General features: G+C 37.0%; 1 protein-coding gene across 2 annotated transcripts in view; it reads left to right on the top strand.

Moving 5' to 3' along the window:
* dtr (defective transmitter release) overlaps nt 1-16,449 on the top strand; it is a 118,716-nt gene that overhangs the window by 62,203 nt on the left and 40,064 nt on the right. For both annotated transcript variants that reach the window (XM_035372345.2, XM_035372346.2), the window contains 2 exons: nt 7,768-7,842; nt 11,645-11,709. In XM_035372345.2, coding sequence (XP_035228236.1) covers nt 7,768-7,842; nt 11,645-11,709 — 140 coding nt within the window. The remainder of the gene's footprint in view (nt 1-7,767; nt 7,843-11,644; nt 11,710-16,449) is intronic.

Raw genomic sequence — 16,449 nt, 5'->3', positions numbered from 1 at the left:
ACATAGTACGTAATGTAAATAATTGTAAATAGTGTAAGGCCATGGTCCTTTTTGTTTTTAAATGTGTATTTTGTATTCAATTTGTATTTTGAATTTGATTTGTATTTTGTATTTGATTTGTATTTGATATCATTTGATTTGTTTAAGTTATCTATTACATTTATTGTTCATGTTCTTTGATATTGTAATGTAATGTTTATGCCTCAGTTGCATTTATGCCTCAGTCGTAAGTTTAGCTTCCTGTCCAGGGGTTGTACTGCCCGGGACGTGCAGTCCTTAAAAAGGGGGCAGTGTTACGAATTTGGTATTTAAAAAGCTAATGTTAGTTCAATTATAAATTAAATGGTTTTATTTCTCGCGCAGTGCAGCGCGTGACGAATATTAAAAGAAAGCTAAGCCGGAAAATTGAAAATACAAGAGCGCGTGCATTAAATAAATAAATATCTCTTTTTGATTTCCAGAAAGTACTAGAAAATTCTAGCGCGTGATTTTAAAATCTTATAAAACGAGGAAAACATCTCAGTTCGTAGGTAGTTGCTTAGTTTGTTGTTGTTTAGAAAACTGCTGTTTTTGATTGTAGCGAATTCGCTGATTAGCGTTCTTTAGCTGTTTTGAATTACGTTCTATTGGACATTTGAGTAGTTAAAAGATAACTACTGTGAGATATTGTAATACTGCATGATAATTTGAGAAAATTTAAGCATTTTTGTTGTGATAATAATAAATTTTTGTTCATTTTTCATCGGACTTGTGCATTCATTTCATAACGAACCCGTAAGCACGTAACAATTTTTGGTGTCAGGAGTGGGGTTTGAATGCCAATCACAAGAGCGATGGAAGAGCAGTTAAGACAGCTGATATCAGCCTTTGCTGCATTTAAAGAGGAAATGAAAACGGGCCAGCAAGAGATGAAAGCGGGACAGAAATCAGTTCAGGAAAAGTTGGAAGCTGTACAAGTAAAGATTGAAGAAGGTCAAGACGAAATGAAAAGAGAAATTGCTTGCATAATAGAAACCAAATTTGAGGCTATGGAAGGCAAAATTGACACTGTTGAAGCTAAAGTTGGACAAATAGAAGAAAGAGTTTCTTTGGTAAAAGAACAAATAGAAGAAAGAATTTCTTCTGTAAAAGAGCGTATAGAAGACAGAGTTTCTGCCGTCGAACAACAAATTGATGATAGGGTTTCTGCTGCCGTCGCCAAAGAAGTTGACAGCCTAAAGAAGTGCATAGCGACGGCAGGAAACAATTCTGAAGGTTTCAAATTTTTATCGATGCCTGCTCTTTCCGTTCTGAAACTATCTACATATAATGGGAAGACCTCCTGGCAAGTGTATAGGACACAATTTTCTATCGTTGCGGATGCGAATGGATGGGATTCCCAAGCTAAGGCCTGTCACCTCGCCGCTTCTCTGAGAGCAGACGCAGCGGATATCCTGCAGACGCTTCCTGAAAATCAAAGGCTAGATTTCGAAGCTCTATCCGGCGCTTTGGAGCTGCGCTTCGGCGAGAAATGTTTAAAAGACTACAGCAGGCTCCAATTAAAATCCCGTCAACAGAAGCTCACCGAAACGCTTCAGGTGCTCGCCACGGATGTTGAAAGGCTGTCACATCTCGCCTTTTCGGAGTGCCCGACAGAAACGAGGGAAATCCTGTCCCTGCAACATTTCATCGATGGCATCCGGGACCCTGAAATACAGAAAGCACTGCGAATGGCGGATGTTAAAGATCTGAAAAGCGCTTTAGTGTACGCCATGAAATTTGAGGCAGCCCAGCAAGCCACCCGTCGAGACCGCCATCCAGTCAGAGCTGCTCAAGTCCAGGAGCCAGGGGATCTAGTCACTGCTCGTCTAGACGATTTAACTAGACAACTGAACCCCTTGAGACGGAATATTGGTGACAAGAAACCGACCGTAAAGTGCTGGAACTGCGGTGCTGAAGGTCACATACGACGAAACTGCAGAACACCCCAGGGCACGGATGCTAAGACCGCTCCTAACAAACAGCAGGGAAACTAATTAGTGGCCATCTCGCGGGGCGGAGGTTGCCAGATCATGAAAAGCCCCAGTTTAAAGCGCTTCAGATTTCTGCAGTGAGAGGCGGCAGTAATGGACTTTTTATAATAAGACATATTAATGGAGTTCCCTGCAATATGACTATAGATACAGGAGCCAATGTTACCATCATCCGAAAAGATTTGGCTCAACAATTAGGAAGCAAACTTATCTGGACGCCGCCCTGCGTTACCCTCCAGACTGTGTTCGGTGAGAAGATCGATATCGCGGGGAAAGTAAACGTTAACATCACGTTTGGAAGTGCCGCTTACCATCACATGGCATATGTAGCAGACGTTACAGATCCTTGCATACTCGAATTAGACTTTTTAAGGATATATAATTTTTCCTTGGACTTTAAAAATAACGAATTGCATTCTGCGTCTGAGGACATAACATTATTTGGAATTAATAATGAAGAAGTTAAATCTGTCCACAGAATCATAGCACAAGACAATATCACAATACCGGCAAGAACAGAAATTTTACTCCCTGGATCTATAGCCGAAAACAGAGATTTCCGCTACGGCATCATAGAATATCCCAATAACTGTAATAGCCCGAAAGGAGTACTAGTAGCCTCAACACTCGTCGACCTATCGAGAATGGTTATCCTGGTGAGAGTTGCCAATGTAACTGAGAAGGCGAGAGTTATTAAGAAAAGCGACGTGGTTGCAGCATGAACTCCAGTAACCAGCGTTGAAAGAAAGAGCAAAATCCGAGAATCCGTGTCCTCAGAGAGCCTTACATCGGAGTTATTGCAGAATGCGCAATTAAACGATGAAGAGAAGAATGCTGCCGATCGCGTGATTAAAGCTCTTCAAGTTGTTTTCTCCCGCTCGTCTTCTGACGTGTGTCGAACTAGTTTGACACACCATAGAATCGATACCGGCGATCATCCCCCGATCAAGCAACATCCTAGACGCCTACCGTTTGCTAAACAGGAAGAGGTACGAACACTTTTAAAGGATATGGAAGAAGGCGATGTCATCGAGCCTTCAACAAGTCCATGGGCATCTCCCATCGTTCTCGTCAGAAAGAAAGACGGCTCAACAAGATTTTGCGTTGACTATCGCCGGTTGAATGAGGTTACGAAGAAAGACAGTTACCCTCTTCCTAGAATTGAAGACATTCTGGACACTCTTTCTGGAAGCAAGTGGTTCTTAACACTTGATTTAAAGAGTGGGTATTGGCAGGTAGAAATACACCCTGATGACCGAGAAAAGACGGCATTTACTACGGGACAAGGGCTTTGGCAATTCAAGGTGATGCCGTTTGGACTGTGTAATGCGCCGGCAACATTCGAACGTCTTATGGAGACTGTTTTATAAGGCCTTTCCTACAAAGCCTGCCTGATATACCTGTACGACATCATCATCGTCGGAAAGAGTTTTGAAGAACATTTAGAAAATCTTAGGAAGGTGCTTCAGAAACTGAAAGAAGCCAATCTGAAGCTGAGTCCCGCTAAATGCAAATTGTTCCGAAAGGAAGTGACTTACCTGGGAATGTCATCTCTGCAGAAGGTGTACGCACGGATCCTGAAAAGGTATCAGCGGTTAAATCCTGGACACGTCCCGAAAATGTCCATCAGCTGAGAAGCTTCCTAGGGCTTTGCACCTACTATAGGAGATTCGTGAAGGACTTTTCTTCCATCGCAAGACGAGCAAGCAAACGTTCTTGTGGGCAAAAGAATGCGAGGATGCATTTAACAACTTAAAGGAAGCTTTAACATCTGCTCCAATCCTGACGTATCCTCAGCTCGACAGACCATTTATTCTCGACACGGACGCAAGCAATGAAAGTGTCGGTGCGGTTTTGTCCCAAGAAATAGACGGTCAAGAACGTGTAGTGGCGTACTGGGGCAAGTGCCTGTCCAAACCGGAGAGGAATTACTGTGTCACCAGGAAAGAGTTGCTCGCCATAGTCAAAGCTGTAGAACGGTTCCATCACTATCTATACGGCAGAAAATGCCTGCTCCGCACCGATCATGCATTATTGACCTGGCTTTTAAATTTCAAGAATCCTGAGGGTCAAATAGCCAGGTGGATACAGAGACTCCAAGAATATGACATCACTATCCGTCATCGTAAGGGATCATCACACGGAAACGCCGACGCCCTGTCTAGAAGACCTTGCCAAGAAAGCTGCCGATATTGTTCCAGGGTGGAAGCGAAATACGAGCTGCTGACTCCGGTCGCAAGACAAATTACAACATCAACATCGGCTGATCGAGACCCGTGGAGTGATGATGAAGTCAGGAAAGACCAGCTGAAAGACCGCGACATTAGACCCATAATTGATTTAATGGAGTCATCAAACAGAAAGCCTACCTGGCAGGACATTTCTATCTGTAGTTCTACAACCAAACAATATTGGGCACTCTGGGATTCACTTCACATCCGAAACGGCGTCTTATACCGGAAATTCGAATCGGATGATGGGAGGACGTTTCGATGGCAACTTATACTTCCAAGATCCCGCATTCCTGATGTCCTTAAAGAATTACATAGCAGCCCTACAGGAGGTCACTACAGGAGGAATAATGAAGACCTTCCAGAGAGTTCGTGAGCGCTTTTACTGGAATAATGCAAAGGATGACGTGCAAAAGTGGTGCCGATCTTGCGATGCCTGTGCAGGTCGGAAAAGACCAAGGAGACGCAGCCGAGGCAAGCTGCAACGTTACAACGTAGGCGCGCCTTTTGAACGTATCGCCTTTGATATCCTGGGACCTCTGCCACGAACTGCTGATGGCAACAAATACATACTCGTTGTCATTGATTACTTCACCAAGTGGCCTGAAGCTTATGCTATTCCTGATCAAGAGGCTGTCACAGTAGCTGAGGTAATGATACAGCGCTGGATTTCCAGGTTCGGAGTGCCTCTTCATTTACATTCCGATGAGGGAAGGAATTTTGCCTCGGCAGTAATCAAAGAACTATGCAAACTACTCGGCATTGACAAAACTCAAATGACGCCATTGCATCCCCAGTCGGACGGCATGGTAGAGAGGTTCAATCGAACCATCCTTAATAACCTCTCATTAATGGTTTCCAGAAACCAACAGGACTGGGACAAGAAACTACCACTCTTTTTACTGGCTTACCGTAGTGCTGTCCACGAGACTACCGGCTATTCTCCATCACAGATGCTCTTCGGTCGTGACCTTCGTCTGCCTTGTGATCTATTGTTTGGCCGCCCTCCGGATGCTCCTTCTTCGTCTGAGGAATATATTCAAGATCTCCAGGCCCGGTTTGAAGTGATGCACAACTTTGCACGAGAGCGAGTCAACTTGGCGACGGAGAAGTTGAAGACCCTGTACGACACAATAGCTACTGAACATCAATTCCACGAAGGAGACAAGGTGTGGTTGTGGAATCCGACTCGACGGAAAGGGCTTTGTTCGAAATTACAGTCACCTTGGGATGGCCCGTTACACAGTCCTAAACAGGCTGAATGACGTCGTGGTTCGGATTCGTAAGTCTTCGAACTCTAAACCTAAAGTCGTTCATTACGACAGATTAGCGCATTACTATGGACATAGTACGTAATGTAAATAATTGTAAATAGTGTAAGACCATGGTCCTTTTTGTTTTTAAATGTGTATTTTGTATTCAATTTGTATTTTGAATTTGATTTGTATTTTGTATTTGATTTGTATTTGATATCATTTGATTTGTTTAAGTTATCTATTACATTTATTGTTCATGTTCTTTGATATTGTAATGTAATGTTTATGCCTCAGTTGCATTTATGCCTCAGTCGTAAGTTTAGCTTCCTGTCCAGGGGTTGTACTGCCCGGGACGTGCAGTCCTTAAAAAGGGGGCAGTGTTACGAATTTGGTATTTAAAAAGCTAATGTTAGTTCAATTATAAATTAAATGGTTTTATTTCTCGCGCAGTGCAGCGCGTGACGAATATTAAAAGAAAGCTAAGCCGGAAAATTGAAAATACAAGAGCGCGTGCATTAAATAAATAAATATCTCTTTTTGATTTCCAGAAAGTACTAGAAAATTCTAGCGCGTGATTTTAAAATCTTATAAAACGAGGAAAACATCTCAGTTCGTAGGTAGTTGCTTAGTTTGTTGTTGTTTAGAAAACTGCTGTTTTTGATTGTAGCGAATTCGCTGATTAGCGTTCTTTAGCTGTTTTGAATTACGTTCTATTGGACATTTGAGTGGTTAAAAGATAACTACTGTGAGATATTGTAATACTGCATGATAATTTGAGAAAATTTAAGCATTTTTGTTGTGATAATAATAAATTTTTGTTCATTTTTCATCGGACTTGTGCATTTATTTCATAACGAACCCTTACGCACGCAACAGTATGTATTATTACTTGAATGTAGATTTCTTGTAAAGAAATATCGTGATAGTAGCCTGTAGTTTAACTATGACTGCTTTTCATTTGTTATGTTCTTGCTGTGTAAGCGTATCCTTCATAAATTAATTGACTCGCATCCATCACGATTTTTGGGTCATAAAATAAGGTTAAAAATGATAAGTAATACGCGAGAAAATACAGTATTTATGATGATGTTACGATTTACCGATTTTAGTTGTTTACTAGCGGGCTGCTGCTAAAGCAAAATTCATAAGTTCTGCATACACCTGAAAAGAAAATGTATAAACACATTTTTATATGAATGAAATCAGTTCAGTCTTTTGAAGCAACAGCCAATTCATAAATAATATTTTGTTGCCAAACAGGAAAATAAAAAAATTTACACTTTAGGTTAATACTTATACGTATGACGTCATGATTTAAATTTAATGTAATATAACAACTTTTTCTCAATATCAATAAAAAAATTAACGTGGCAATAACATATTGTGTGAGTTATCCTAACCTGAAATAAAAATGATGCCAACAGCAGCGATTTATTTAAAGCTGACCTTAATTAACGAAAAATGTTTTATATACAATGACGTCACATGCAATCGCTTGCTTTCTTCACCTTCAGAATATGACCTTATATAATAATAATATGTTTAATCTTTGGCAATGCTATTTTTATTTCATATTTTGTAAAATTTACGACCTTTTTATTAACAACTTCTACGATATGAAAGCGAGCAGCGGCAACGCTTTTTGAAATAAAGCAGATTTTTACCTCCAGCGCGCGAGACTGTTGCCATTCAGAAAAATGAGTTTGAAAATTAGCCTTTTCAGAGTTTTTAATTAATATCTCGGCTAATGAAAGTCGTACGAAGATCAGAATGGTCGAAATGGCTTCCCACGAATTTTTGGAGTCCGTGGGTGCCTTTCTAGAAACTCAACTCCCTGCCGTTTCGCAGGAGATAATGCCGCAAACAAACAGACAGATGAGCACAGAGTTTTATAGTATAGATTTCTTGAATGATCTACAAGATGCTATTTTTAAATATGAAAATAAATAATAATAAAAAAAAAAATCCGAAAGCTTTCAGATTTTATATTAGGCCGAAAAGGGCGTTTTTTTTTAACGTTTTATGTTTTAGATTTATTAATTACATATTATGTTCTTCGCACTTATAAGACATAAAATTCAATTCAGCAGCAATATCACAAAATATTTAAAAACCACATATCTTTACAGTTTACGATACACAGTCTCTCACGCTGGAGATTTCACACAGAAAACGACTATTCTCATATTTTTGTAATTATTGTTAAGGTAAAAAATAATTGCGCAGTAATATTTTTTTTTAACATTTCGATTTATGACTGTTTTACAGAGAGTCCTCAACATGATCGGGAACCCTGTTTTAAAGCATATGAAAAATTACAGAAAGCATTTCATTTTTGGAATCGTAAGTATTTTGTATTTCATATTATATAGCATTATCAAATACATGCATTAAATTAATGATATGTATGTATAATATGTACATCATGCAATAAAAACATATATGTAGAATGCATGTATCAAAATTATCTACGATAAATTCCATTTAGTATATTCTATGCATATGAAATGAATGTTTGTTTGTTGGTTTGTCTTTTTATGCAAGTCTACAGTTTAATTCCGGTCTTTATGAAACTTGCCACACTTCAAAACGAAAGGAAGGATTTCTTAAAAACCAGCCCATGAGGTCCGCGCACTTTATATACATATACTTCACGCTAATTTAATGCACTTTTAATTAAAAACTCAGAAATGTAAAAGCTTTACGTTGCCACTATGCATAGAGAAATCTATCTATGTTTCAAATTTAATCAGAATATATAAAGACCTGTGTTGCCACTCTGGAAAAACGCAGTTATATTAATTTTTCTCAAACTAAGCAAACTCAGCTATTTAAGTGAAATGTATTGAAACAGCCATGTGTTATCGTTCAGCAAAGCGTAAAATATATAATTTTTCACACATTAACATGCATGTTATTGCATCCTACGCATTTTCTTTGCGTTTTGAAAGTGAATTTGCAATAATCGTCACAAAGCATTACTTTCCCTGTGAAATCAATTACGCCACTAAAATGAAAATCGATTGCTCAACGTGCACCTCAAGCACGAAAGAAAAAAGGCATCACGATCACAAGCTCCAGAAACAAATGAGCAACGGGAAGCAAGACTGGAAAACATTCGAGTGCGCACTGCTCTAGCCCATTCATATGAAACAAAGGAGCAACGGGGAGAAAGACTGGAAAACGTTCGAGCGCGCACTAGTCGCTTCCTATTAATATAAAAACAAAAACATAGTGCATCCAAAAGGACTTCAATAAACAGGATCAAAACAGAAACACTTTCTTTTCTTTAAAGTAGCATTACAACGCATGCCAGGTAACAGTTAGTACTTTATACTGTAGAGACATTAAATAATTTGGGAACAGGAAAGATGAAAAATGAGCAACCGCCTTCGCCGGGAATCGAACCGCCGGCCTCTGGAATACGCGCTCAGCGTGCAGAACCCCCCACCACCACGAAGGCATGGCAAGAAGGCGGGGAGAAATACCTTATAATACTATATAGCATTCTAAACAATAATCATTAATTTAATGCATGTCGTCATTTATTTAAGGCATTGTACCATTAATTTAATGCAAGAATGTACGTATCAAAAGTATGTATGATAGATTTCATTTATTATATTCTACACTTTATAACATTCTAAATGATCGTCATTAATTTAATGCATGAGTCAAAAATATGAACGATGAATTTCATTCATATTTTAAATAATATTTAGTATATTTTATAAAATATTATACAATAAAATAATAATAATACTTTATATGATATATATCGTATATTTCTACAGGTAAGACGATCTTCAGGTAAAGCGAGGTATAAATTTTCATCAATTTTATAGTTTTAGCGTAGCTGCTCTGCCGGGAAAGCGGTTAGTGACACTGACTGCCATACCGAAGGACCCGGGTTCGAGTTCCAGAAAAAGCATGGATGCAAATTGTCTGTCCCTTTATAGGAAGCAACGGTGGCCCACTCATAAAGAAACCAAGACTTCGGCCTTAGTAATGGCCAACACATATAATGGCTAGTGCCTGCCATTGGGAGAAAAAATTGTTTTAGCATATATCTGTTCTATAAGACGACCCCCAAACTATCAACTTGCAGAAATTAATCTAAAATCTATTTCATATCAGCATCTGGAACAAATTTTATTTTCTTGCATCTGGTAGTATTACCTGTGGAAGCACGCGACGAATTACGAACTCACATATACCTCAAATTTCGTTGTAGACTGTGTCATGTGTTCAAACAATTTGTACTCTAAGTGTAATCAGCATTAAATTTGTAAAGTGTGGACCTAATCATAGAACAGTCAAAAAGAAAGAAATATGAAGCAAGTTTTAAGTTAAAAGTCGTAAAACAGGCTAAAGAATGGAACAACTGTGCTGCAGCAAGGGCTTTCGATATAACAGAGAAGATGTTAACAGACTGAAGAAATAATAAAAGTACTATTAAAAGGGTGCTAGTGAAAAAATGTTTTGTGAAGACAGGAATAGTTTGCTGGCCAGATAATAAAATAACGCAGTTACAATAGCAGAGGTAGAATTGTTATGTTGTTTCAAGAAATATGATTAGGGCTTATGCATTGAAGAGGATAAGGGTCAATCCAAAACAAGACAAAGAATTTAAAGCAACAGTAGGTTGGTACAATCGTTTCATATATATATATATATATAAAAAAAAAAAAAATCTGATAATACGACAGAAAACAAAAATTTCGCAGAAAACACCACAAGAACTTGAGCCTCAAGTCACGAGTTTTTCACAAGTTTGTCATCGGTTTGAGGCAAAAATGCAATTTTCCGTTATCTAATGTTATCTAATATTGGAAATATGAATGAAACACCGATGAACTTTGACTTGATAAATAACAGAACTGTAGAAACAAAAGACGTAAAAACTGTTATACAGATAAATCAGAAGTACAGGTCATGAAAAGGCCACGTTTATAGTAGTATTAACATACCTGGCAGATAGAACAAAATTAAACCCATGATCATTTTCAAGAGGAAAACTATTCAAATTCTACCAAAACCTCGTCAGGCATTTTCGTATGTTTCCATGAAAAGGAGTGGATGGGCGAAAATAGTGTAAAATTATGGATGGAAAGTGTATGGCAGTCAACCAAGTGCTCTACGAAATCAACACGATGTTTATTGGTATAGGTTATGCTTCGCAATCACTTAACTGAGAACACTAAAATTCACTTAGAACAGAAAAATATTAAGATTGCTGTTGCATCGCGAAGTTTTAATTTCGATGCTACAACCTTTAGACATCTCTCTAAATAAATAGGCCTACCAGCAGCCGAGCGGTAAAGTCGCTAAACACTGGTAGTCCGGTCCGAGGTTCGAATCCCGCAAGCGGGCTGGCTGCAGGGACGTTTTCCTGGTTTTCCCCATGTGTAACGTGTATACGAGTCAGTTTCCTTTAGAAAGTCCTCCACGAAGGCATTCCTCCCGATAAGCAGATAGCCCTCGAGGCTTTGCGTAATGAAATAAATAAACCAAAGATCACATGCATGAACAATGGAATAACTGAAAGATGAGTGACGAAAAATCGTATACAAAAGGCGGCTGCGTCATTGATTTGCTGAGTGACTTCATGATCAAATCATGGGAAAATGTGAAAGTTCAAACAGTAATCATATCCTCCGAAGATAGTGGGATTTCTAATGCTATGGATGGCATTGAGGACGTTTTGTAATGGGATACTGATGACGAAGCGGAAATCGACTAGCTAGGTACAAAATGGGACCTATAGGATGAGCTTCTCAGCAACGAAAGTCAGGATGCACTTGAAGAGATATTTGCCTTATACAATGAATGTGAGGATTTTTCAGGACTTTAAATACATATTTGATTGAATTGCTTTATTCCATAATGATCTTAATTTATATAAATTTCAATCGAATTTGTTTGTATCTGTCCTATATGATGACCCCAGATTTTTAGACATTTCTGTTATTATTCAAACAACTTATCTGCTGAAATATAGGATACTATACTTCCCATTCTGTATTTTATATAATATAGCATTCTAAGCAATCATCCTTAATCTAATGTACTAGAATTAGAATGCATGTATCGAAAATACGTACCATAAAATTTCATTTAATTTGATTTTTTTAATCAACTCTAGAGAGACCTCTGTTATCTCGATGACAGACCGGTTAGTGACAAAGAAAGAGCCTGTGTCAATGCGTGGTAAGCAAATCTTTTATTATTTTATAAATATACATCGTATCCACCAAAGTCCTTACCTGGCCTTTACTTTCGCAACTGTTGGTCGTAGACACATGTACTTCCACTAAAAATGTTTTAAATGATGCAAAGAATCATGATTTTGCGCTTTTAAAATGAAATTTAAAAAAAAATGTATATATATATATAATACTACGAAATCTTACATTTTACGCGTTCAGGTGGTCCCTATGTTTATATTTAGATAAATTTTGTATTCGTTATAAAAAATAAAATACAAAATGTTTGATTTCCTGTACAACCAAAATTGATCGATATATTTCATTTCAAATTTGCGATATTGGACATCATTGTGAATTTGCGATTGATAAATAAGATAGAGGTCGATTAATAAATAAATTTAAGATAATTCGAGGTTGATTTTTTTCTCCTTAAATGCCGTTCAATGATATTCTTTTGTGATTTCCTTAAATGCCGTTCAATGATATTCTTTTGTGATTTATGCATAATTTTGTTATATTTGGTGTTCTGAAAGAATTTTCGCGTAAATAATTTATAAGTTTTCGAAATTTAAAAATACTTGAGTAATATTCTATTGCTTTAGAATTTTACTTTTTATTTTATTTCTTTAGAATCATAATGTGGTAATCGTATAAAAAATTCATTAAAGTAAAAATATTTTTAATTTTTTATTAATGTAGATAATATTCTGTGCCAATACAGAAGCCTGCCAGTGTTTCTAGAACACGAATTCTATAAGGTTCTGTGCATAAGACCACATTTTTGAACCCCCCCCCCCAAAAAAAAAATTGTGCTGATCAATATTCTTGCGGTCATGCGGGATCGTAATGGATTGAATGCACACAGGTCCGATGATAGGTTGATAAAATTTATTTTATCAAAGGAAACACTGGAGCTTTCCATAAAAATAGTCGTACAACTCTTCACAGTATCACAGAGTACAATCAGCCGTTACACTTTAAACTACAAAGAACGTTGAACACGATGAAAAGCGCATCTAAAAGGCGAATCTCTCACGGAGATCTCTCAATACTCCGAACTCAACACTGAACTAAACAACTGACATTTGATTCTCTCTGCGGTCTTTCATTGTTTTCCCTGGTGGCCGAAAAATCTATAGCCTTTCACTTCTCGAAATTACTGGAAGGTACATACGATTAAAGTTAAATATAAAGACCGGATACAGCTACAGTTGCAGTTATCAAGATACAGCATTAATTACAGTTGTACAGCAACCGAAATCAAATGTCGTCAAAAGCTGGCCAATTTTGGCGACTTTAAGTTTTTTACAAAAAATTTTCGCCAAAACCATCGTTAGCTTGGCGATATCTCGCCAATTTAGCGAGATAGATATTTACTCAATGTTAAATAGACTTACCCCTTTAATCTTATTTTTTCGGCAGAGCATCATCTCTTTCAAACATTTCACATTACATTATACAAAACACGACACAATTTCATAGACAATTTCAGAAAATAATTTACATATATACAAAATTCGTAACATTGCCCACTTCCTAAGAACTGCTCATCCCGGGAAGTACAATCCCTGCATAGGAAGACAAACTTACAACTAAAGCAAATCAATGCAACATTAAATAACATACAACAAATCAAATACACTAAATCAATAATTAAATGCGGGAATTTACAGATTTATGTGAAAATCAAATATGGTCGTAGTTTATTATTTACATTATGTATATTATGAGGAGTACGTACTATGGCTATAGTAAGGGGCTATCCTGTCGTAATGAACGACTTTAAGCTTACAATTTCATGACTTAGCATCCGAACTACGACGTCGTTCAGCCTATTTAGGGCTGTGCAATAAGGATCGTCCTGGGATGACTGTACTTCAGGAGAAAACCCTTTCAGTCGAATCGGATTCCACAACCACACTTTGTCATCTTCGTTGAATCGATGTCCTGTAGCTCCTGTGTCGTATCGGGTCTTCATTTTCTCTGTCTGGAAGTTCTGAACAGTTCTGGAACTCTCCACAAATATACTCTACAGTCCTTTTCAGTATCACAAAGTACAGCCATTGTTATACTTCAAAGTACTAAAAACGTTAAATGCAGTTCAATGCAAAGTGCATCTGAAAGGTGATTACGGAGATCACCTTTCAGATGCACTTTGCATTGAACGGACGGAGATCACTCAATAGTCTGAACTCAACACTTAACAACTGAGAGCCTTTCACTTCTTTCGAAATAACTGGAAGGCACATATAAGGACCGGATACGGTTACAATTACATATAGAGATCAATTACGGTTATACAGGGACCAGACCCAAATGTTTCCAAATGGTTCCCAAGTTTGGCGACTTTTGGCAATTCCTTGCCAAACTTTGGGGACAAAAATCAGTCGCCAAAACTATCGCCAGCTTAAATAGCGAGATAGCCATTAACGGTGGCTTACATTAGAACGAGAGGCAAACCATTAACAGATAACTGTGTTAAATAAACTTTCCCTGTATTTTTCCGATAGAGCTTTGCTTTTTTAAGCATTTCATGCTACATTATACAATTTCATATATAATTTCATCAAAATTATTCACATATATACAAAATTCGTACAATATTTTTCACTATATACTATAATCCGCATAGAAATGCTCATCATGTAATCTCTTAACATCAGAAACCTTTTTCTAGACCAGCGGTTCTCAACCTTTTGACTAATGTGTACCATCTAAACGAAAATTGAAAACCTTTAGTACCACTTCTACAAAGTACTACTACCATCACCACTCTTGAACAAAGCTCGGATCGCATAAACTTACGAGTGTTAGAGAAAAAACTCTCAGGATGTTGGGGCTTTTAATTTTTGAATATAATAGTTCAAAATACTTTGCTTCTTTGCGAACCACCTATTTTTCTTTTCCACCGGTTGAGAGCCCCTGATCTAACCGATTTAATTTTTTAGTAACTAACAAATACAAACATTTCGCTATTCAATTTGTGTACGACCCCTGGATATAATTTTGAATTTCTATATTAAATACCTCGATTAATTTTCGTCTTACGGGAATTAAACGTTTGTATATTATTTTTTATAACGAGTACAAAATTTTCCTAAATATAAGTGTAGGGAACAAAGAAACGAGTAAAATATTAGATTTCTTAAATGTTACAAAACTAATTTCTTTAAAGTTAAAAATGGCACAATATAAATGTTTACGTCATTTGCAATATTTTTTCGATTCGAACCTTTGATCACAGTATGTCTGTGATCAAAGGTTGCAAAAATAAAGGCCCGATAAAGAACTTTTGTGGACACAGTATATATATATGTTAAAGTAATAAATTTGTCTATTATTAATAATCTACGGTTATGATTAATAATAACCAAGTTTTTCGGTAAATATGATAAATAATGGACATTAATCACATTAACCGGTTAGTATTAATAATTGCCAATGAAGTTTAGCAAGTCTGTTTATTAGGCATAATTTATTGAAACTTCAACTCTAACATAATTTTTAGATGTCTGTATGCTATAATAATAAATCTGTCGCTGTAGACATTAGTACTGTTAAAAAAATAAAGGCTGACCTGAAATACGGATTTTTACTTATGTTTTAATTTAAAATAATAGCTTTAAAAGTTCAGTTTTATATATATATACTAGACAGCCCGGCGGTCATACGAAATGACCGCTGTTTTAGATATTATAAATTGTTATTAAAATGATTTGTGCAAAGGTGTCTGCTAATTCAAACTGAATTACCCAGGGCTGGCGGCGAGGACGCGCCTTTCCTTACTGCCCCACGGGGTTTCCCCCTTCTACTTGCTTAATTGCTTAAAGTAGAATGCAATGAAGGAAACCACTGGCGGTACATTTCTTAAGAGCCACCGCTAGCTCAATAAATAAAGGTGATTTAAATAATAAAATGCTAATCCACATGTCAAAGATCTCTTTGCACACAACATTTCTTGTGTAAATCTCTGCATTATTTTTAAGCTCGCCTTGCAGAGGACCATCAATTATTTTTAATTTTACATCCGTTTTTTCACGAACTCTTGAACAGGCAACATAAAGATGACCGTGTCCAAATGCAGGCTCAGGTGAAAAAATGCCAACACTCTTAAGCGTTTGGCCCTGAGACTTATTGATGGTCATAGCAAAAGCAAGTTTTACAGGAAATTGTCTACGTCTCAATTGAAACGGCAATCCTGAGCCGTGGCAGGTTCACCCCATTGGCTAGTACAGTTACGCAAGCAACCTATAAACTATCGGCGACAAACAGACGCTTAAGCCCCATATAATAAAGATATTTATTTATATCTTTATTATAATATATATATATATTATATATATTATAATATCCCCATATAATAAAGATATTTCATTTGATTTGATTTTTCATCGTTGCCGGTTGCGTATTTCCGAATTCTATTATACATAGATGTTAAATTTATTTGTTAAATGTTAAATGCACGTACTCTTGTATTTTTAATTTTTCCGGCTTAGCTTTTTCAAAATATTCGTCTCGCGTTGCACTGCACAGGGAATAAAACAATTTACAGTTACGCAAGCAACCAATAAACTATCGGTGACAAACACTTAAGCCGCATTTATATAAGATATAATATTTTAATTGCGTAGAAAACACCGGTACTTTTAACTTTCAATAGTGAGCATGGCTAAGAGCGATGGCATACAGACGAAACTAACAAAAACTGGATTTTGAAGAATCAACAGTTTTTATTTTTAGA

The sequence above is a fragment of the Stegodyphus dumicola genome, chromosome 9, assembly GCF_044657685.1.
Source record: "Stegodyphus dumicola isolate Sdum_Otavi_A_Nest chromosome 9, ASM4465768v1".
Classification (NCBI taxonomy): Eukaryota; Metazoa; Arthropoda; class Arachnida; order Araneae; family Eresidae; genus Stegodyphus; species Stegodyphus dumicola.
Note: the sequence above shows the minus strand (reverse complement) of the source record. Positions and strands in the feature narration are given on the sequence as shown.